General features: G+C 36.6%; 1 protein-coding gene across 1 annotated transcript; it reads left to right on the forward strand.

The window, feature by feature from the left end:
• Nucleotides 1-4,651: 4,651 nt before the first annotated feature.
• LOC121406847 (calcium-activated chloride channel regulator family member 3-like) lies at nucleotides 4,652-20,548 on the forward strand. Its single transcript, XM_041597718.1, has 5 exons — nucleotides 4,652-5,026; nucleotides 6,063-6,351; nucleotides 7,329-7,621; nucleotides 16,828-17,073; nucleotides 20,294-20,548. The coding sequence occupies exons 1-5, from the start codon at nucleotides 4,847-4,849 to the stop codon at nucleotides 20,546-20,548; spliced, it is 1,263 nt and encodes a 420-aa protein (XP_041453652.1). The 5' UTR covers nucleotides 4,652-4,846.
• The last annotated feature ends 2,934 nt before the right edge of the window (nucleotides 20,549-23,482 follow it).

The raw sequence follows: 23,482 nt of genomic DNA on the forward strand, positions 1-23,482 counted from the left end.
TTATGAGCTTCAGGTCAGATGAAAAGGTTACAGGCGATTTAGGGTCAATGAACTTTTTTTAGTATCAACATTGAAATCTAACCTTAGTAATGGTTTTGAAGAGACCGAGTTAATAAAACTTGGATATAAGGGTAATCAAGTGTCACTGATCGTCTTGCTTAACAAAATAAAAAGCAAAACATCTATCATATGAATATTAAAAAGAGAAACATATTTCTGAATAATTGTGTAAGCAAAATAAACGACATCGTCCTTGAAGATCACTGTAAATTTATTTTTTTCTGGGTCATTTTTAAAATCTATTTATAAGCGTGACTACTAATACACAATTATTGGCATGTCATCACGTACAACTATTGAATTGATACAAATGAATACTTTTTTCTATTGCAATACGTTTGCAATGGAAAACCGATGAATTATTCATTTATTGTCATTTTTGTTATCATAGTAGCTTGCATTCAATCATTTATGATGTGTATCTTCTATGTATATAATTAAATTATTTCTTATGATTTTTGTATGCAAACTTAACATTTTCCGCCTGCGAGCTCCCATTTTTATATTGTTTCTAAATAAACAACAAACAACGGCAAGCGAGATTACCGAAGTTACAAATACTTCTTATTACTCTGATTTTTATGTGGATAAAGAAATCAGTCTATTTTCATCATTTGTTTTCTTCGCTGGTAAAATGTAGGGCAGAGTATAGTTCTGGGCAGCAAACACAGGGTTGGATCCAGCCTTCGCCAATAGGGGGAGGGTGCGGAATTTTTTTTCAGCCATATTTTCCCCTATATATCGAAGTTGATTTTTGTTTGTTAATTTAAATGGGTAATCCTAATAGTCACTTCTTTGCCTCATTCTTAAATCAACATAAACATATAATAATCTTATCATCTTTATTCAAATATTGTGAGCGCGAAGCGCTAGCTTTTTTTAATTTGATGTATTTTGTCCTAAAATTTGAACATTCTGGGCCATGTTTGTGATTCTGAACAAGATATTTAAGCAACTAAATAATCATGAGACCTAAAAACGGGACATTTTATTCATGTTTTGTAAACCATGAAAAGGATGAGTAATTGAAAATCTTCCTACATTAATCAGGCAGACCATAAACCTGGCATTTTTACAGAGCACTTTTTAAAAATCAATTATTAAATCAAGCAAAATAATCAAAGTTCGATTTCCGAGCTGAAATATGTTTTGTGTGTTGACTTCCAAACTTGATATTTTTAGCTCAATATTGAGCAAGATATGTAAATCACCTAACAGGCAATGCGAGCGCGAGCGAAAATTTTATACATTGACATGACAGATTTTGTTTATTTTCCAAGTCTTCCCCTCTCATCTTATTTTAGTCACTCGTCTTTCTCCTTTTTCTCCTCTCATTTCCCTCCTTTTTTTCGTTCTTTTCCCCATTTTTTTCTCATTCCCCACAAAATAAATAATTAATAATAATAATAATGATAATATCAAATAAATAAATAAATAACAACTGTTCCAACAATCCCTGAGTGCAATGCTACAAATAAAGATGAAGAAAAAGGATAGGACGCAGATTCGAAAGGAAAAAATACAACCGAGGCGTATCAAGGGGGCAAGCGGCACGTGCCCCTAACGCCGTTTCCATGCAAGATGCCTAACAAAAGACACAGTGGAGTGGGAAGTTAAACAATATGTTTTTTTTATAGGGAAAACGGGAAAGTTTTAAAAGGCATACCACTAAAGAATCCATACCCAGATAGTATCTGGGATTCAAGAATGGTCCCTGATGGTTTACCCATATGGGTCCCACATGGGTCCCAAATGGGCCCCATGTGGGTTCATCCTAGCCTACACTGTAAAAACTGCGGTGCCAAAACTGACACCAAATGGTGTTAATAGAGGACCACACCCTGAGGTGTTAAAATTACACCCTATTGATTAAACATAACACCAAAGAGTGTAAATGTAACAACAAAAGGTGTTGTAATAACACCTATAGGTGTAAAATTAACACCACCAATTTAACACCGCTGTAAAATAACTGGTGTGGTCCTCTATGTACACCGGTTAACACCACAGTTTTTGCTGTGTATACACCTATCCACCGAGTCCTGTCATTGACTTATATTGAGCAAGTTTACTATACTTGACAAATTATGGTTAACAATTTTCCATATTTAACCCTAAATCATTCTTCTAAAATTATTTTAGTGACTCATGAAAGCATATCTTACCCACCAAAAAATGAAAACGCGAAGCGCGAGCTGAAAACTGTTGATATTCCGACATGGAAACTGGACATTCTAAGCACTTTTTTTAAACATGAACAGGATGGGTATCTTCTCAACTAACTGACGCGAATCATGAGCCATTTTTTTTTATTACCTAAAATGTGTTTCTTCAGAAAAAGGTCTTTCATTTTGTATAAAAAATGCACATTTCATCTTAAAAGGGGTCCTTTTCAATTTCATTTGAAAAAGTGCACTTTTTATTTTTTCAAAGGGCATTTTTCCTACGGGAAATGGGGGGGGTGCTCCTGCCCTCCCCTCGAGGTTCCGCTGCCACTGTGTGGTCTGACTCTTTGAAAACACAACAGGGTGGAACACAGTGTGTAGGCACACATTTCGTGCAACGCCTCAATATGACTTTTTCAAACTTGTGACGAAAAAGGGCATCCAATATAAGTTTGTCAGTTGACATCAAACTGCGCAGCAACGTCACCAACGTCAGTATGAGGCAGGAACAAATCATACACTTGTTGCATCAATGCTTATGAAATATAATCCCTATTACATTATGATTCCCCATCATTTCCAAATGTTGGGCGTTGTGGCGTGCGCCTGTAATCCAAGCTATGTGGGGAACTTACAATTGATGCAGAGGTTCGAGCCCTGGTCACGTCTTTCGGATGGTGACGTTAACGGTCAGTCACAAACGTAAATAATCATATCTAATTGATACACGTCTGACAAAACTCAAATACACACACATTCCCAAACCAAGGGCTGACATCCTTACCATCATGACCATCTTGATCCCATTTAGAAATACCCATCTAATCACCTAAGTCGAACACTGGACCAGATTAAACCCACATGGGTCCATTATGCTTATTACCATTTTGATCCAATACCCATCTATACCCACTTGGGATATATCTTTCCATATAAAACCCATAAGTTTCCCATATACTAACTACCATATTCATCCCATTTAGAAATATACATCTATAACCCAATACAAGTTGGACATATGACAACATGATAATAAAACCCACCTGAGTCCCATATGTGTATGGACCATCTTGATCCCACTTAGAAATGCCCATCCACTGTTAAAAATACCCTGATTTTACAGAAAAAAGAAAGACTATTTTGCAAAGAGCAATCACAGAATCATTCTGTAAATTCATATAACAGGAATTTTTCTGCAATTTAACAGATCAGTTCTGTTTAAAAAGGGGAAAATGGTGTTTTATTAAAGGAAATTTGTAAGGTTCCATACACCCAATACCAATTTCCTGTAAGATTACGCTATTTGGTAAGATTACAGGTGTTCTCGAGACTCTGCTGCTGATTAAGGACAAATTTTCTAACAGTGCATCTGTAACGCAACTGGGGAATGCGGGCACAAATAAAACCCACATGGGTTTTTTTTCACCGTTCGCCCTTCGTCCTCGGATTGTTATATACCTATCCTGTTCATGATTACAAAAAGTGCTTAGAATGTCCATCTTTTAGGTCGGAATGTCAAGCATTTTCAGCTCTTGCTTCGCTCTTGCATTACTTGATTGTTGAAGTATGTATCTTCTTCATTGCTAAATGCAAACAGCCCTTAACAAGTCCCTTTTCGATCAGGCCAGAACGTACATAAAAAAATTCTGCTCGCAGCATCTTATTCAGGATCACGAACATTGCCCAGGATGTCCTATTTTCAGGACAAATTACTCACCCTTCGCGCTCGCTCTATTTTTAACAGGGCCTACGAGATTATCATATATTCATGTTGTTTTATAAGAATAAAGCTAAGAAGTGAATGATAGTTCTACCCCTACAATGAAACAAACTAAAACAACATCAAGCGGCGGCCGATCGGGAATGGGTGATTTCTTTTTCGCCACCTCCCCCTCGCATTGGCGAAAGCTGGATCCGCCCCTTAGAATCTATAAGCGTCAAAACTTGGAAGGGGCAATTTTGTGCTTTCTTGGATGCTAATTTTTTTCGAGGGCATGGAGGGGGTGACTACCCTCTATGGTTTTCCTGTAGTTAGAAAAAAATAGGAGAGAAACATAATGAAAAAAGAGGATGGTATAAAGGACAGGAGAAAGAAAAGTATAAAATAGAGTTCATGATCCGAAACATGAAAATACGTTATTATGATAAACATGACGTCACCCTTACGTCTCTTTGTCACTCTACTTTGACGCAGGCTCTGAATTCCCAACTGCGAATCGAACCAAATATAGAAAACTTACATGATTACAAAATAGACAGAAAATATTTTTATTCTCTAAGCCGAGATTAATCTTTTATAATTATTCACAATACCGTGAATCAAAGCTCCAAAGTTCAAGAGGAGTGATCGATATGCCGTAACTCAACAAAATACAAACAAAAAGTAAGAGGATTTAAGACACACACAAAAAAGAAACTTTGTCATAATAATCAGTTTGAAATGTGCTGTGAAATATGTATTCGTGTTGATGAAAGAAATAGCATTAGCTCGAATCTCGTAAATCTTCTTACTGGCTGCTTTTTGGTCTGATACCAAAAATATTTGAAAACTGATTAAAAACTTCACATTAAAGAGCCATTAATAGTATTTCTCTTGTTTTCCTTCGACATCAGAAAAAGCTATGCTGGTATTTTTTCGCTATACATGGATTCCGGCATGGATCTTGGTCTGCCAAATTTTGAGCAGCGAGGCACAACAAGATCGTAACAAAATCATTCTTGAAAATGGAGCATTTCAAAACATTCTTATCGCTATACCCAAAGCGATCGAAGAAGATCCAAGAATCATTGAAAATATCAAGGTAAGAATATTTCTTAAGACTTGAGGAGCCAATGGTATGACAACCCCGATTTCGATGACCATTTACAAATATGATGATTGCGTCTTGATGATTTCGATCGCTAACTTACCAAATTGCAAATTAGGATGATGATGGACATCTTTGAAAAGTTGTATACATGAACTGCAGTACATTCTTTAACCAATAAATTTTCTGGATGTGTATTTTGGATATTGGAATATATTCAGCATAGTCGCTCAACTGACAACTTTCTACATTAGAATCGCTGATGTGGAATACGGTACACCATATGGAGTGTTATAGAAACAGTGCACGGATAGAAGAAAAAGAAATGAATAGGCGAGAAAGTGGAATTTGAGAGTAATCTTTCTTGAATGTATTCCTGAAAAGCAGTATAAGTGAACAGTACTGCTTCTACTCATCTCTACTCGCCGACTCAAGCCAGTATCTCCTCATCCATCCTACTACTTAAGCTGTTTCAACTCATCAATCTCTTCTGGTTTACAGTCCTTTTCAGGACTACATTCAAGAAAGATTGCTCCACTCTTAAATTCCACTTTCTCGCCTATCCATTTCTTTTTCTTCTTCTAGCCACTATTTCTATAACACTCCACATGGTGTACCGGAAACCACATCAGCGATTGTACATGCCACCATGCAAACCTTCAAACAACATCTTTCTACATTAGCTGAATTAGCATAATCATGCGTTAAATATTCAACAATAAATATTTAATGGTGAATATCATTTACCAAAAGAAAGGATCACCGGTCGTTCTTGAAGTCACTCTTAACTTACGAACAACTTTATGAAACGGCCTCCGGGGACCCTATTATATGTAATACTAGTATTTACTTTTTGCCATAATATAATGATAAAAACGAAAAGTATATGTAAACTTAGATACCGAATAAAAATAGGATAGTAAAGTTACTCTGCATGTCATAGATTAATGATTCAAAACATGATTTGTACCGTTCCGCGTAAAAAAACGTTGGTATGAATCACAATGTTATTATGGTTTTGAAATCACAGGACATCTTCACAAAGGGGTCGTCCGTCTTATTCTCTGCCACCAATCGGAGAGTCTATTTTGGAAGTATAAAGATTCTAGTCCCCCATAGCTGGACCAGGCAGGTAGAATATGAGGTTGCCCAGCTGGAGGCCTATGAGAATGCTAACGTTATCGTTACAGATCAACAGTCTAATCATCGTCCTCGCGTTGAGAACCCATACTATTGTGGCGATGAAGGACTATATATCCAACTGTCCAAGACATTCCTGATCGACCCTGAACTGCGTCAAAATCAATTTGGAGATTCTGGTAAGACAAGCATGATTTATATCATTCCGTTCGTTAAAATTCATATTTCAATGCACCTAGGATTCCAAATAAAAGGCCTAATTTGAAATGGAGTCCCATTAGGTTATACCTTGGGCCTTCTTCTATTTCTCGTTTATGTCCATAATTCCTAATAAACGTTTAATCGCTTGTTGTTTATATAGATAATGAATCGTCTAGATTTCCAAACATAACCTAGGAACAGCAGGATCCCTGAAATAATGAACGAAAATTTTTACTTTGACAATCTTAACAACTAATTGGTTGAGAAAATAAGCTGAATTTGATATTGTCTGGGTTTACGGGTATACATCAACACCTGAACCAACACACTCTCTTTAACAATCATTCTCAAGGTTTAATGTCTTTGGAGTGGCTATTCAACCGCAGTGGTAATGATTTGTATGAACTTCAAGACGAAGACGAAGAATAAGGAGAAAAATATTGAATGTTTGAAAGATGTTTGAAATATGAGCTCATTAAAATTATGAACAGTATATCTCTAATTTACAATTATTTTAAGTAGATCGTGACCTGATTTTGTTCTTACAATAAACATCATTGTCCCCATGGTTAAATTGAATATAATAAAGAAACTTTTTGCTTTGTGTTCTCATAAATGAATGCCCTTATTCTTAAAATGTCACGTTGTAATTTTGTATATTGGGGAGACAGATCGGTTTTACTGTACATCACAATGACATCACCGCTACAGCCAAATTGAAATTCAAATAGAGATTACTACTTTAAATAATTCCTAACAATCTTATTGATTAGTCGATTTCGTTCAGACGTATATCTGTTCCTCTGATTTTTATTGTTAACAACTGTACACCAGCGTTTGGGTCACCTATTTAATATTTTCCATGTGTAGTACATTCGTGACCAAGTAGTGTATGCCCAGGCTATTGTCCAGAAAACATTATTTTGATTTTAATCTATATCATTTTTTTTGGTAGGTAAGGTGATTGCTCGTCAGTTTGCCAAACTCCGCTGGGGTGTTTTCGATGAAGATTACGTACCAGGAACTGGTGCTGACCCTTACTACCCATCAAACGCTGTAACGGCTACTAATGGATTTGAAGGAACAAGATGCTCTTCAGAAGTTCGTGGAGATCTTCTTGATGAGAATACTGGATCACCATGTCAGACCGATGGTAAAGGGAACTTACCCGACTCTTGTAGATTCGTACCTAGCAATGTCGGGCAATCAGCTCGGGCATCGTTGATGTTCGCATCTAATATCCACTCGGTAAGATTTAATTCGTAGAGGGGAAACGGGGAATTTGGTGCCTTAAATGACACTTATATTTCATGACCTCCCCCCCGAAAAAAAAATAATCAACAAATTAAACAGATAGATAAATAAGATAATAATAATGAAAGAATAATAATAATAAACAAATAAAATAAATAAAATCAAAATAAAGGTTACATTTACGCCAATTGTTACATGTTTGGAGGTCTCAGCAACACAGTCTCGTGTGAACCAATTTCAGGGCAAGGTGGAGGGGATGGTTTAAATATATAAATCCTCTTCAATCAAACCAAAACTTCTAAACAAGGTATTTAATGAATTCCACTCTCTCTATCATGCAGATCGAATATTAATACAAATTGGCGTAATAAGGAAAGCTAAAAGAATAAATACTAACTGAAATCTTTTTCTTTCTTTTGAATTTTTTATTGATCAAACAATGGGTATGTACAACAACAATCATCATATAAATGACATTTACAATGGTACAGGATAAGATACAAAAATAATACGGAAACATACATGGAAGTACATGAAAAGTGGATTTAAAAAGTATATAATTCAACAGGGTCAATTTTCTATAGTGCAATCCTTCAATTTGCCTCTTTTTGGCAATGTTAAGCTCGATTAGTTTAGTATTAGAATTGAAAGATATTAGCTCTCTTAAACGTGGTTGTCTCTTTTTACACTTTTCTACGTAAACATATCGTTTAAACATTGGTACCAAATGGTGTAGTAGCATTTTGTGAGGGCCTTTTCCCGTCCATAATGAATCCAAATATCATTATTTTCTTGTCAAAAACAAAAGTTGTTGAAAATAATTGTTCACCATTTGGTCTGGTTATGAACCCAGAAAAAAGGGTTCTTGTATACAGCTTGGATTTCACATTATATACACAACAAAAAAAGTAAGTCCCCCCCTACACAAACATCAATAAATTCCGAACCAATGCGAATTTTTGATATATTTTTACATGAGCGTGTAGGTAATTTTATAAGCTAACCTCTCAGTGAATGTTGTGGACGTATCTCACGTCATGCTTCAGTGAGCACCGTCAGAAGGCAAAAATGTCACTTTTCAAAAGTCACAAGCAAAATATCATGACTTTGATTCCATTTTATTGGAACTAATTCCACATTCTCATCATGAAAAATAGTCAGAAGGCTTGTAAAAGGTACTTTCTAAAAGACGATACAACATTTTTGGCTAAATTTCACGGTTGAATAAACTCAAGTCCAAATTTGCTATAATTGGATTTTTACACATTTCTATCAATAAAAATGCTAGAATATGATGACAGTTATTTTGGGAAGATTATCTTCAACAATATTCATCGTTTCATGGTTCAATGAACATTTATTGGAAACAAAAAATGCGATTTTCAAATATCGTAGGCAAGTATTGCTTCATTTTGGTAACTGAAAATGATCTTTTTCGTTATGTTCATGACCAATTAACATGCTTCAATGATTCAAAGGTGTCAAATTCAACATTTACGCTTGAATGAACATGTGGAATGTGATAACTTTTTTACGTTATTGGAAAAAATGCAATTTGTAATGGATATCTGTCACAAAACTCCTTGCACAGTTCATTTGATTTGATTTTTATGAAAATCCCGATGTTTAATACATCAGTGAGCACACAATATTCGAAAATTATGCAAATGAGAAGAAAGTTCAAGGCCTTGGCCCCACTCTGTACCGTATCGAATGGTTATTTTGGTGTGCGCACCTTTTGGATAGTGTTACTCTAAAGCCATGTGCGAAGTTTCATGAAATAACTGTTGGCAGAAGTAACAAAAACCGTCCATGAAACAAACCCTCATTTCATATTTGTTAAAATTGTGACTCTAGTCACCCCCTTGACGCCGGGAATGGGGGGGGGGGCAAAATATGTACTTTCTATCATATTTTTAGAATAATTTTGATACTTTTCATCTAGAAGAGGAGGGAGATGGGGGTCTTTTTTCTGGCGGGAGTTTCTTTGGAAATATTAACTGATTATTGAAATATAATCAAATTGTCTATGGACCTCAGTTAGCAATATATTTTTATCTTCTATTGCATATAATTTTTTTTATCGATTTCTATTAAAAGTTCTCATAAATTATGATCTCGGGGGGGGGGGCTGTGTTTGAGTGTGTTATGGTGTAGGTGTGTGATCCGAGGATGTTTGGAAGGGGTGGGGTTTTATATATATATATATATATATATATATATATAAATGTGTGAAGTTATACATGCACATCAGCTTTGGCAACTCTTTTATTTAAATATTGTAAATAAATTAATGAAGAGAACAAAGGTAGGCGTAGCTTAAATCAAGGTTCCCCATAGCTATCTACCCTTTGGAAAAATTGGTGATGCCAAAAAAATGTCTCTGCCGGGAATCGAACCTGGGCCTCCAGCTTTGAACGCCGGTGCCTTAACCACTAGACCACAGAGAGGGGTTAGTGGCTAGGGCGACCCCGATCCGATTGACCATCAGATAGACAACTTTTCGACACTATACCAATTATAATTTCCTTTGTCGGGTGAAGGTTGGTTTTGAACAATGATAAGCCGCCATGCCTCAGCTGGATCAAAGCATTTTTCCATCTTTTCCAAAGGGTAGATAGCTCTGGGGAACCTTGATTTAAGCTACGCCTACCTTTGTCCTCTTCATTCATTTCTTTACAATATTTAAATAAAAGGATGCCAAAGCTGTTGTGCATGTATAACTTCACACATTTGTATACTTTCTCCCATACGTGTACTGTATCAAGCAATAGCTTTGATCCAGCTGAGGCATAATGCGAGAAACATGCATATTTATGCAATTATACATTAACAAATATGTTGTGAAAGAAATGAATGAAGAAAAAAAAAGTAGGCGTACCTTAAATCAAGGTTCAACAGTGCTATCTACCCTTTGGTAACAGCCGAGTCATGGTGGCGTTTATTTACCCCAACTTTTCATTCATATACGATTTCTTTCATGGGAAATGGAAGAAAGGAAAGAGACAGTAGGGGTAATGTCATGGCCTTTTTTTCTGGAGACTCATTCACATTTAAATATACTACTTTTGCATACTTTCGTCACATCTTTCTATAAAATATAGGCCTACTTGTTTGATGTTCAGCGTTCAATTTTATTGAAAGGAAGTGATGATTATACATTTTGCTTTGAATTTACATTTAATGAAATTTGTCTGTTTTTACATACAAAAAAGTCAGTGTATGAGATGGTGTGTGGGGGTGGGGTGTGTACGTGTATTTGTGGAAAGAAGGAATCTATGCCACTGTTCCTTCTAGGTATAAAGTGAAATAATTGATCGAGAAGATTTAAGAAATTCTAAATTTCTGATCTTGTCAATGACTTTTATCAAGTTTGATTGCTACGCATGCACCTTAGCAAACCAGTGTAAATATTATTAAGTTTTGTTCTTTTCTTTTCTAACAATGGACTCAAACAATAATTCTCGAATCGGGACAGTCCCATCTGTGGCCCAGTTTCTTCATGCGGTTCGGTAGAATAAGTTGTGGGGAAAACCAAGAATCAGATACGCTTGAATGAACATGTGGAATGTGATTAGCTCTTTTTTTACGTTATTGGAAAAAATGCAATTTGTAACTATGGATATCTGTCACAAAACTCCTTGCACAGTTCATTTGATTTGATTTTTATGAAAATCCCGATGTTTAATACATCAGTGAGCACACAATATTCGAAAATTATGCAAATGAGAAGAAAGTTCAAGGCCTTGGCCCCACTCTGTACCGTATCGAATGGTTATTTTGGTGTGCGCACCTTTTGGATAGTGTTACTCTAAAGCCATGTGCGAAGTTTCATGAAATAACTGTTGGCAGAAGTGACAAAAACCGTCCATGAAACAAACCCTCATTTCATATTTGTTAAAATTGTGACTTCCTCTCTCATAGACTTGTGTACATTATGGGTGCATATGTTTAAGCATACGTATATAACCCCTTATTCAATATGGTGGAACTTTCTTTCAAGGCTGTCTTTAGCAATGTCGTTTGGCAGTAATCAACCAATGGGCAGAATTCTGTGCAAAAAGAAATCGATTTGTTTATTTATGGATGAGTGCATCAAAGTGGGAACATTGGTATTTTCAATGTCACAGACTCATTTTAAAGGGTAATAAAGTGAATATTAGGGGCAAATTTGGGTCCAAATGTGTCTTTAATTGCTGTTGTTTTTATCATCCATCATTTCTATCACCAAACACTTTCCGAACTTAAACCATTTTCATGGTTGAGCGAGCACATTCGAAAACTTAGGAATGAATACTCTTTATACTGCATAAATGTATTCTTTTCCTAACAATTTCTCAGGATCAGTTGAATGTATGGACAGATCAGTGGTGGATCCAGAATCTAAAATGGGGGAGGGGCCTATAATCGTGGGAGTCATCAACATTTTCAAATGTTAACATGATCTGACAATCCATATATTTTTAGTTAGATATTTAAACTCTTCCTTTTTATCTGGTATGCCTTACATACAGAAGTTGGGAGTTATTACTTTAATCCCCAAAGGAAATAAAGATAGACACTATTTAAAAAATTGGAGACCCATATCATTATTAAATGTCGTATACAAAATAGGATCTACTTGTATAGCTAATAGATTGAAGAATGTACTCCCTCTTCTTATTCATGAAAATCAGAAAGGGTTTATGTCCGGACGCTTTATCGGAGAAAACATCCGCTTGTTATATGATATATTATTATATACTGAATTAAACGATATTCCCGGTTTATTGTTACTTATAGATTTTGAGAAGGCATTCGATTCAATTTCTCATGACTTTATTCGCAATGTACTACACTTCTTTAAATTCGGTCCGACCATTGTTAAATGGTTTGATGTGTTTTATGAAAATGCTCAATCTTGTGTTTTAATCAATGGACACCTGTCTCCCAGATTTTCAATAGAGCGAGGCTGTCGCCAAGGAGATCCATTGTCTCCATATATTTTTCTATTATGTGCTGAAATACTTGGCGTTTTGTTTCGACAATCAATGTCAATAGATGGTTTGAGGATGCCCTCTGGTAAATGTCATAAAATATTACAGTATGCAGATGACACTCTTCTGACATTAAACGGTTCAGAAAGAGAATTGAGTAGTGCTTTTGACATCTTGGAAAAATATAAAACAATTTCAGGTTTGACTGTTAATATAACAAAGACACATGCAATATGGATTGGAGGATACAAGAACAAGAAAGACTGTATTCTTGCCAACAGGAATTTGAATTGGGTATTTGATGAATACTTCAGATATTTAGGTATAGATTTTTGTACAGATCTTCAGAAAATGACAGTGCATAATTACAATGAAAAGTTTAAAGAAATCAAAAGTCAAATGACTTCATGGTTGAGACGTTACCTGACGGTCCTTGGAAGAGTTACGGTTGTCAAGTCATTGTTTGTGTCTAAATTGAACTACTTAATTCTTTCTCTCCCGAATCCAAGTGAGTTATTTCTAAAAGATGTAAATTCCCAATTTCATAGATTCATATGGGGAGAGAAACCAGATAAAGTAAGTAGAAATCAAATGTCTCAGAGTTATTCTGAAGGTGGAGTAAAAATGATAGACATAAATCTGCATTGCCAGTCATTGAAAATTTCTTGGATGAAAAAAATGATAAACGGTTCCATTGACGGTAATATTATTTGTCTTCTCCACTCTTTTTTGCATAAAACTAAAAACTTGGATCTTTATATGGGAAATAGCTATTTTTTAGACTGGCACACGAAATTAAAAATACTTTTTGGAAAGAAATGTTCTTAGCGTATAGCACACTGTTATCTATGCACTGTAATGATATACCTTGCCAACCCTTATGGAACAATGATTTTATCAAAATAGGTAATAGCTCAATTCACAGTAGATCTCTAAATAATAGGGGTGTTCGTTTTGTTAATGATATTTTAGATGTACATGGCAATTTCCTCTCTTTGAATGACCTTCAGGAAAAATACAATGTTCAAATAAATTTTCTTTTTTACCGTGGATTATGTGATGCTATAAGAGACGGTTTTAGCAATGGCACACACTTTAGCAAGTTCCAAGAACCTATTATCCCTGATACAATAGCACTTGTTATGAAATATGATAAAGGTTGTTCAAACATCTATACGATTCTTCAAAAGAAAAGAAAAGTGGAGTGTAAAAGTTTTCTTAAGTGGAAGTGTATATTCGATATGAATGACAAGCAATGGTAGTCGTATTGCTCTATTGGATTCAGTTGTACTACCGATGTGAATTTACGTTGGTTTCAGTTCAAAATAATGCAACGCATTTTATATACAAATGAAATATTGTTTAAAATTAATTAAGCTCAACAAAAAGAATGTACTTTTTGTAATGTACACCGTGAAACAGTCACTCATCTACTTTGTGAATGTACATGTATTAAACATATATGGGACAAGTTTGAACAATGGATATTTCTTAAAACTGGAAATAGAATATTTTTCTCTAATAAAGAAAAATTATTTGGCTTAAGAGGTTCAAGTAATCATGCATTAAATTGTTTATTGATAGTGATACGGCAAATGATTTACACTTCCAGAGTAAAACATCAATTACCTGTTTTTGATAATATCAAATTTGCACTTCAGAACTATTTCAAGAATGAAAAATATATCGCAGAGTCAAATTGTAAAATGGTAAAGTTTACAAAGAAATGGTTTCAATTACGTGCCATGTTTACATGAGGTGATCTGTTCAGTTCCCTTTCCATGTACAATTATACATATGAATATTATTGTTCATTTACTCCTCGCTTGAATCTTAAATTGTTTACTATTATGTGAACCTGACAGTTCAATTTATATATTTGTTGCAATTACTGTTGTACTGTATTTCGTTGTTATTAATTTGATTTGTCATTGAAAAGATATCTTGTTATGTTTGAATAATAATAAAATCCCTGTGGAGGGGAAACAAATTGAAAAAAAAAATGATCTGACAAGTTGTAGAAGATACTACCAAAAATCCTATGATGATACGTCACAATACAGGGGCCGCAGATCAGTTTTCAAAGTGGGGGGCTGACCATGCCAAAAATCACAATCGTATTACATTTTTGTACTTGCTTATGGAAAAAATTGGGGGGCTGAAGCCCCCCAGCCCCCTCAGTTAGGAATATATTTTTATCTTCTATTGCATGTGATTTTTTTTTATCGATTTCTATTAAAAGTTCTCATAAATTATGATCTCGGGGGGGGGGGGGGGGCTGTGTTTGAGTGTGTTATGGTGTAGGTGTGTGATCCGAGGATGTTTGGAAGGGGTGGGGTTAAGTTGCGGAAGTTGGGATATGTTTGTCTTGTAAGTTGTGTATATATACATTATTGCTGATGTAGAATAAAGCACTGAATTTTATCATTTATGCATTCTACATATCAATTATAAATGTGTGCAGTTATACATGCACAGCAGGTTTGGCCACTCTTTTATTTAAATATTGTAAAGAAATTAATGAAGAGAACAAAGGTAGGCGTAGCTTAAATCAAGGTTCCCCAGAGCTATCTACCCTTTGGAAAAATTGGTGATGCCAAAAAATTGTCTCTGCCGGGAATCGAACCCGGGCCCCCGCTTTGAACGCCGGTGCCTTAACCACTAGACCACAGAAAGGGGTTAGTGGCTAGGGCGACCCCGATCCGATTGACCATCAGATCGACAGGTTTTCGACACTATACCAATTATAATTGGTCGACTAAATGTCGTCAAATGCATTTGATACTTTATGAATTAATTCAGAAATGGCAGAAGATGTGGAGTGCCCTGCTCGAAAACCAAATTGTACACCCCTTGCTTTTGCTCATTCTTTGTCAATCTTGTAGTACATCTTCTTGCATGAAAAGAATATCTGAACTATGGGTAGACCTGATAAAATCATAATTTAAGTGAAATATTTACAAAAGCAATGGGGTCGTTGGATAGAGTAAGATCAGGGGGCGTTTCATCAATATTTTCGTCCGACAAGTTGTCAGATCTGACAACTTTCCTGGATTCTGATTGGTTGAGAAGCACTGTTACTACAGTAACTGTCGGATAAAACAGGACTTGTCGGATAAAACGACCGACAAGTCCTTTCATGAAACGCTCCCCAGACATCTTAATGATTGTATTGCAAATGAGAGGATGTCCATAAAAATATTGATCTCAACATTCAAATGTTCACAATTTTCTTATTGTTCGTCCACTTGTACTCAAAGTACTCCTTGAGATGTTTTTTTTTCCTTTCACACAAGCTAGCTCATTCCACCGGTTTCATCATCCTTAACGAATTGGTCTAATGGTCTATTGGTCAAACCTCATGTATTTGAGGCTGGGTTCATTTTTATCGATGTGCGTGTGTTGCGGGGGTGGTCATGTGTGGGTTTGATTCAAGATTTACATGCATGATCGAAACATGACAGCTGAAATTATACTATGTACACAATTATCAAATGATTCAAATCTTGGTTAAGAAATATAAACCAAAGGCACATACGTGTATGAATAAAAGTTTTAAAAGATTATAATACAATACTGCCCGTTTTTAGAATGAGCCCCTATACAGAATTTGGAGATCGATGACAAACGGATTATAGAATACATTTTTGAGGGAAGGGCGGAACTCTTGGTGCAATTGATACTTCATCAAAGGGAAGATGCAAGGTACATGACCTGGTTCATTTATTTCCTCTTTCACAACATTTGTACATAACATTAGTAAACAACATCACATATACAAAATACTTCGTACATCTTAAGTACTTCGATTGTCACACACACTTAAAAGCTACAAAGATGAGATCATATTAAAAACAAAATACATGTACAAGTATGTCATGAAAGAGGAGAAGACCTTCAAGAAGCTGAGCTTTGTCAAAGCAAGGTCCCTCAAAGGAGAATGCATGGCATGAAATTTTAACTAGTTTAAGAGGAATTAGAGGTAAAATTTACACAGAAAAAAAAACAACTGCATAAAATTATGTGAGGGTACGTTAGGGAATATTTACTAAGGAGATGTTGATATCTACAACGGGAAAAGGTAAGCAGGGGGATGTAGGATGGAAATGAAGGATGTTTTGATTCTTCTAGGTCAATTCAGCATATGGCATGTATGGTTTGGGTAGAATGTGGCGTGAAACAATTCACTCTCAATTGTATTTGGCTTTTCCCACAAATGAACAGATTGACACGTTCTGCGACAGAAATGCAGACGAGGGCAGGAAGCATAATGAAATGGCTCCCAATCTGCAGAATCTGAACTGCGATCATCAGAGCGTTTGGGAAGTGATGAGAAAATCGAAAGACTTCAGGTTTGGAAACAGCCCTCCCTTGCCAGAGGATACAGACACTTCACCAAACTTTATTGTGGTTCAACCAGAGGGAACTCTTAGGATTGTTCTTGTTTTAGATACCAGTGGAACTATGGATGTAAGTTTACTCACTCCTTCACGGGAATTATTTAGATCTCAAAGCTATATCTCCCCAAAATATCGGTCTGCATCAGCAACAAATTTCATAGATGCAGGCTATATATAAAGTGGAAAACACTCCCTCTCTCGAATAGGACGTTAAATGGAGGCCCGGTGTAGAGGAGAGTCCCCGGGAGAGTCACCACCTATGCACGTTAGGAACCCACTGCACTATTCGAATAAGAGTAGAGGGAAACCCCGTTGTAGTGGTCCAACTGCATTCCACCAACCAGTTATATCAGGAGGAGAGACCTATGGGTCACAGTTCTGTGTGCGCGCCCTTCTAAGCGACCCAGATTGGCCGACTCCTCCAAAAATGCGCCTTTGAATGTCTTTGACAGATATATGGCGCTATACAAATGCTGTGCATCATGATGATAATTTGGTGATGATGATTACAGTGATAATGATAATGGTGATGATGATGTTGGTGATGATGTCGAATTGATATTTTTACGGGACTCTCACTGCATATTCCTTGGAGCCTTTAACCAACAAGCTCTGCTTTTACCTTTGGCTCCCCATATCTTCACCTCACATTTTCTTTCTCTGTCATTATATTACAACAATTTACAAGAATCCATTATAGTACTTTTTTCTAATATATTAAGTATACTTTTCATATTTTACGATATTTATTTATGCTTACCTATAATAATTTGTATTGTATGATATTATTGTTTGTCTTGTATATAATTATTGTTGACATTGTTGAAAGTGTGGTATGTTTGATATGAATATAACCTTGAACCTTGAATAAAAATATCAATGGTCATAATAGTCCCGTCAGAGCCAATCCTAAGGTCATAAGGCCTTAAATTGGGGTGTAGCTGATAGCATTTTTGAGAGTGAAATCTTGTGAGGAAAGTATGTGAAGATAACCTATATATATATATACAAAAGGTACGACGTTATGCGTTGACTTTGACATTATGCATTTGATGTTCAACACGACATGCGTGTGAAATTATGCGCCGCTGCGACATTATCGGTCATGTCGATCGTAACAGGGCGCATTCAAATCAGAAACCTCTAATCGTTACACATCAATCAAGGTAGTATATGAGGAAAATGGTGAAACCCTTTAAACGCCTTTTCACGTTAAAGTGAAACATTGAGTGGATACGCGCATCTGCTCCATGATCTTTTCTTGCAAGCTTTTTTGCAAAGTTAAATGAGTTCAATGACGGTACTGTTCATCATCGACTCATTTGAGTTGTTGAATAGTAGCGTCGGGTAGATTTAAATTTCGCTTGTTCCTTTTAATAAAATTAGTACGTAATTTCTAAAAGGATTAATCCCACTGCACTTACGGATGCAGAGTATATAAAACGTAAAAGAATCTTGCATCCGTTGGAAAACGCTATGCATCCGCTGTGTACACATTGCATACGTGTAACATACGCTTTATCCATTAAGTATCCGTCCGCTGTGATTTCATCTGCGAAGAAAGTTTTGAGCTGCACAAAACTTATAGGCCATTCGCATTACGCTTTCTTAACGCCCCTTTCACAGTAGACATACGACCACTTGCGACCTTTTTGTCGTGCAACAGGCTGCAACAGGAATCAATCGCTAGGCATCTTATAAGATCGCACAGAGGCTTTCACAGTTGCAACAGCTGTCGTACAACGAAAATAACCAGTAAACCCCGTTGCACGTACGAGGAAGTCGCATATGCTCTTATTTTGCTCGTGCGATCACATGCGAGTGTTGCACGCGGGATTGCGAGTGGAACGGTCGCATACATGCGAATGAAACGGTAGTGCAATGTTGTCGGTCTTGCAACAGTTTTTTTTGGCCCATATATTATCGCACCCAGTCGCAAGACAGGTCTCTGTACATGTAGGTCGCTAGCACATGTGCAAGTGTTGTACGACCTCCAGTCAATAAATCGCCCGACCGATGATACGACCCCGGGTAAGGCCTGCTGCGAGTGAATCGATCGTATTTGGTCGCGTTCGGATTTTGAACATGTTCAAAGTTCAGATGTGACCAGTCACGACCACCTCTAGTTCGTGCGACCGTCTACAACGACTGCGAGTGCTCGCAAGACTCCAAGAGATCGATCTTCCAACAAGAAAAAACTGTTGCAGGCGGTCGTAAACTGGTCGGACGTCAATTGTGAAAGGGGCTGCCGTTCTTACTACGATTCTAAAACTAGTTTAGAGGAAACTAATAACGTGTAGTAAGGACGGTCGAAGTGATCTTACAAAACGGTTCAGAAAAGTACCTCGCGATGTACTTTTCAAGATTGATTTGCCTCGTGAAACTGGTTTTAGCGTGAGAACAAAACCGTTCTTCGGGAAGCGATCTTTGCACATTTTGAGCGCGCTACACGGTTTCGAATTTCGCGCGAAACATGTAACCCATAGCAACAAGATCGCTTTACGTGAAGTGAGTTTAAGAACATTTTCGTGTTATCAAGTGAGAACGCTGGCAAAGCGATCTTTCGAACAGGTTTTCTGAATCGGTTTCCAGTAAACTAAATTTAGTTTTTGAAAACGTAATGAGAACGGCCTCTACGTATGAACTTTCTTCAGCCGGTACGATGTAAATCCGCAACATATATACACCAGCAACAATCGTTCCGTTATCATCCGTTAAACGTCCGCTGTATCTTCTCTGCATCTTCTGGGCATCCTCGCAACTCAGATCCATTGAAGCTGAACAACAGATATAGGGAGGAAAGATAATGTACATTGGACGTCTATACGTCGTTAGTAGCACAGAAATAGAAAAGATGTAAGCGTATGCATCTCGTAAATAAGGTATTCAAAACCCCCGGTAACCCCTTCGGAGCTGTCATCCACTTCCATCCGTTTTCACCTGCAAGTTTTCCGATGATTAACAGTTCAACATCCGTGCTACGTACTGCCCACGTCCGTTCTTTTCCGTTATATTTTCGCCAAATTTTCGCCAACTTTGTCAATTTCTGGAGCGGATTAAAACGGATAGAACCACCCGAGAAATTTCGCTAGTCCGCTGTGTTCTTTATGAAATCCGTCGGCCAGTGGGACCAGGCCTTTATTATAATCACCTTCATCTATGCCATATTGTTATCATTGTCTCTTTTAAATGCGAACTATCTCCGATTACAACATCATCTTATTGAACGTTTATAAACTGTATTTGAAAAGTATTTCTTTTGTCACTCTGTTCTTCTGAATTCCAAACAGGGGGAGCGTTTTGAGAAGATGATCAAAGGGGCCTTAAACTTCATCCAGAGTGTAGTGCCTGATGATAATTACGTGGGCATCGTCGAGTTCAATAACACATCCAGAATTAATTCTTACATGGTTCAATTAACCAGTGATTCATCAAGGTCTGAATTACAATTACGGCTACCTGGGTCTGCCAATGGCAATACGTGTATTGGATGCGGAATTAGCGACGGTATTCAGGTGTGCATCTTTCGCCTGTCTTTGATATAATTAATTTCAATATTTTTCTATATTCAAAATTTAATGCAGTTGTCCACGCACTACTCTGCCATTTTTTCTTTTGAAATAAATCTAAACTGTAATTGAAATCACAGTATCAAAATTTGTTCGAGTAAGATGACAGCAAATTCATTTAGATTTTATTTAAAAGAATCATTGAAGTAGTCATGAATTAACTAGAAATAGATTGCAACATTCTGCACTTATCAACATCTAAAGTCAATGCGTTATGTTGCTTATGGAAATTTTCTTAGTTACAGGTCAGAGTTGTAGATAAGAAAGGGAATAAAGGCTTACATTGCAGTTTATACATGTTATAAAACAGTATTTGAGGAAGCTTTTAAAAGGTGGATGAATAAGAACATTCTGAAGAGTGAAACTTATATATACATGTAAGAGCCTTTTAGATTTTGAATAAGATGCTTATGGTAGCTGTAATTTTAGTTTGTTCATAATTCATTGTGGGCAACCAATCTCACTTGAGGGTGGGGACAGTGTATGCGCCATGGATTCCCCAGCCCATCGGACGGGCTACATCCCCCCCCCCTCCACGCTACCGCAGACTGACCAAGTCTTGAAGATTCTAACACGGGCATTTATATGCCTTTAAATTAAGTTCTAGATTCTTTTTAACCCATGCTTAGCTACTTGTGTCACTCATTTCCATGGAAACGTAAAAGTGCCACTCAGATGTTCATCTCGGATCTCGTCATGTCTACATCCCAGGGGCGTCGATCCATTTTTTAGATGGGGGGGGGGGCAATATCATGAATCCACCTTCCAAAGGCGCTCGATCACACAACACAAACAAACTCTCAAACACACACACATATGCCTATCTATCTATCTATCCATCCATCCATCCATCCATCTATCTATCTATCTATCTATCTATCTATCTATATATATATATATGACTCATTAGATAGAGACACATATCTCATCAACAAACTAATGCGAGCGCGAAGCACGAGCTGAAATGTCTTTATACTCTGACCTGAAAGCTTGATATTCTATGCATTTTGGGTACCAATAGTTAAGATGGGTATCTTTAAAAAAATAGATGCGAGCGCGAAGCGCGAGCTGAAAATTTTTATATTTAGATCTAAAAAAAAATGTAATGGACGTTTTTAATAAAGAACAAGATATAAATATCCAACAAAAAATCCAACTTCAAAAGTGTTCTATTGAGGTTTAAAACTGAAAACCATATTTAATCATGAAAAGTATGGGTTTTTGCTAAAGAAATGATACGAGTGCGAAGCGCGAGCTAAACAATTTTTTATATTCCAATCTGAAAAGCGGACATTTGTAGCACGATTTTAATTAAAGAACGAGTTGTGTGTCTCAATCTCGCTTGCTGATTTCTATGTAACGATTCAATCTTATTTTATTTTTATCACATGCGGAATTATTGGGGGGGGGGGGCAAAACTCGTTTTGCCCCCCCCCCCAAATATTTTCATTGGTGCCAAATATCTTTGGCAAAATTCCATATTTTTATTTATGCATGAAAATAAGGGGAATCCATGGAAATGAGATCAGATAAAGATAGAATGTTCATTTTGATGAACAATGGCATACTAAGACAGTAATAAGGAGATGATGAAATAAGTCTTATTGATTTTTTCTGGAGTATTGATGATTTAGATAGATGACTTTTGAAAGTATGACCCCACACTGAGTTGCAGTATGTTAAGTGAGGCAGGTTTAGGATATAATACAAAGTAATAAGTATGTTTTTAGGCAATATGAATTTAAGTTTTGAAATGATTCCTATAGACTTCGAGACTTTATTACACACTTTATAGTATTACATTTATGTATTTGTATATGGGTGTATTAATGTTTAGGTATATTATGTTTCTTTTTCTTTGTATTTTTTTTAATACCCCGTTGTTACTATGTTGTGTTTGTGTTGTATTATTATTTTTTATTATACTTCTTTGTTTTTTATGATGATCCTTAAATGTCAGGATTTTATATCAATAAACATTTGAATTTTTGGTGGGGCGATCGCTCCCCTAACCCCCCCCCCCCGGATCGACACCTCTGCTACATCCCGTGTAAGAGATGATCAGGTGACAACTTTTTGGATCCCGTCATATCTACATTCTTTTAGAAGAGATGATCAGATCTTGGATCCAAGATCTTGCCATCTGATCATCTCTTCTAAAAGATGTAGACATGGTGAGATCCAAGATGTTGTCACCTGGGGAGTGTTTCATCAACATTTTTATCCGACAAGTTGTCAGATCTGACATCTTTCTCTGATGTTGATTGGTTGAGAGGTTCTGTTACTATGGTAGCTGTCGGATAAAATGGGACTTGTCGGATAAAACGTCCGACAAGTTCTTTCATGAAACGCCCCCCTGATCATCTCTTACATGGGATGTAGATATGACGAGATCCCAGATCTCGTTATCTTATCCTTTTCTCTAAGAGATGTAGACATGACGAGACGATTATATGAAGATCTGGGTGATACATTTTCATCTAACCAAATTACCAAACCTTTTCATCTTATAATAGTTCACACTTTTTACGTTATGATCCATCATAAAAATGTACTCAAAGGTTGCTCAATACAATGGAATGGATTCCCGTGGCGCCCATCTCTTACTCCTCAGCGACGGAATGGAAAATGAGAGACCTTATATAGCGGAAATTCTCGGGGATATCGAAAGTTCAGGTGTTATTGTACACACAATTGCCTTCTCTCAAGCTGATACTCAGATGGAGGAACTGGCCCAGATGACAGGCGGTACATCGTATACCTGTCCTGATGGAGGCAGCGCACAGTGTGTCATCTCTGCTTTTTTGTCAATAATAGCTCTCAGGCCTGAAAGTATTCCTAATTCTGCACCAATTCAGGTTAGAAAATTCTGTATTCAATCAATATTATCATGCCCGTCGGGGGGGGGGG

The sequence above is a fragment of the Lytechinus variegatus genome, chromosome 2 (genome assembly GCF_018143015.1).
Source record: "Lytechinus variegatus isolate NC3 chromosome 2, Lvar_3.0, whole genome shotgun sequence".
Taxonomy (NCBI): Eukaryota; Metazoa; Echinodermata; class Echinoidea; order Temnopleuroida; family Toxopneustidae; genus Lytechinus; species Lytechinus variegatus.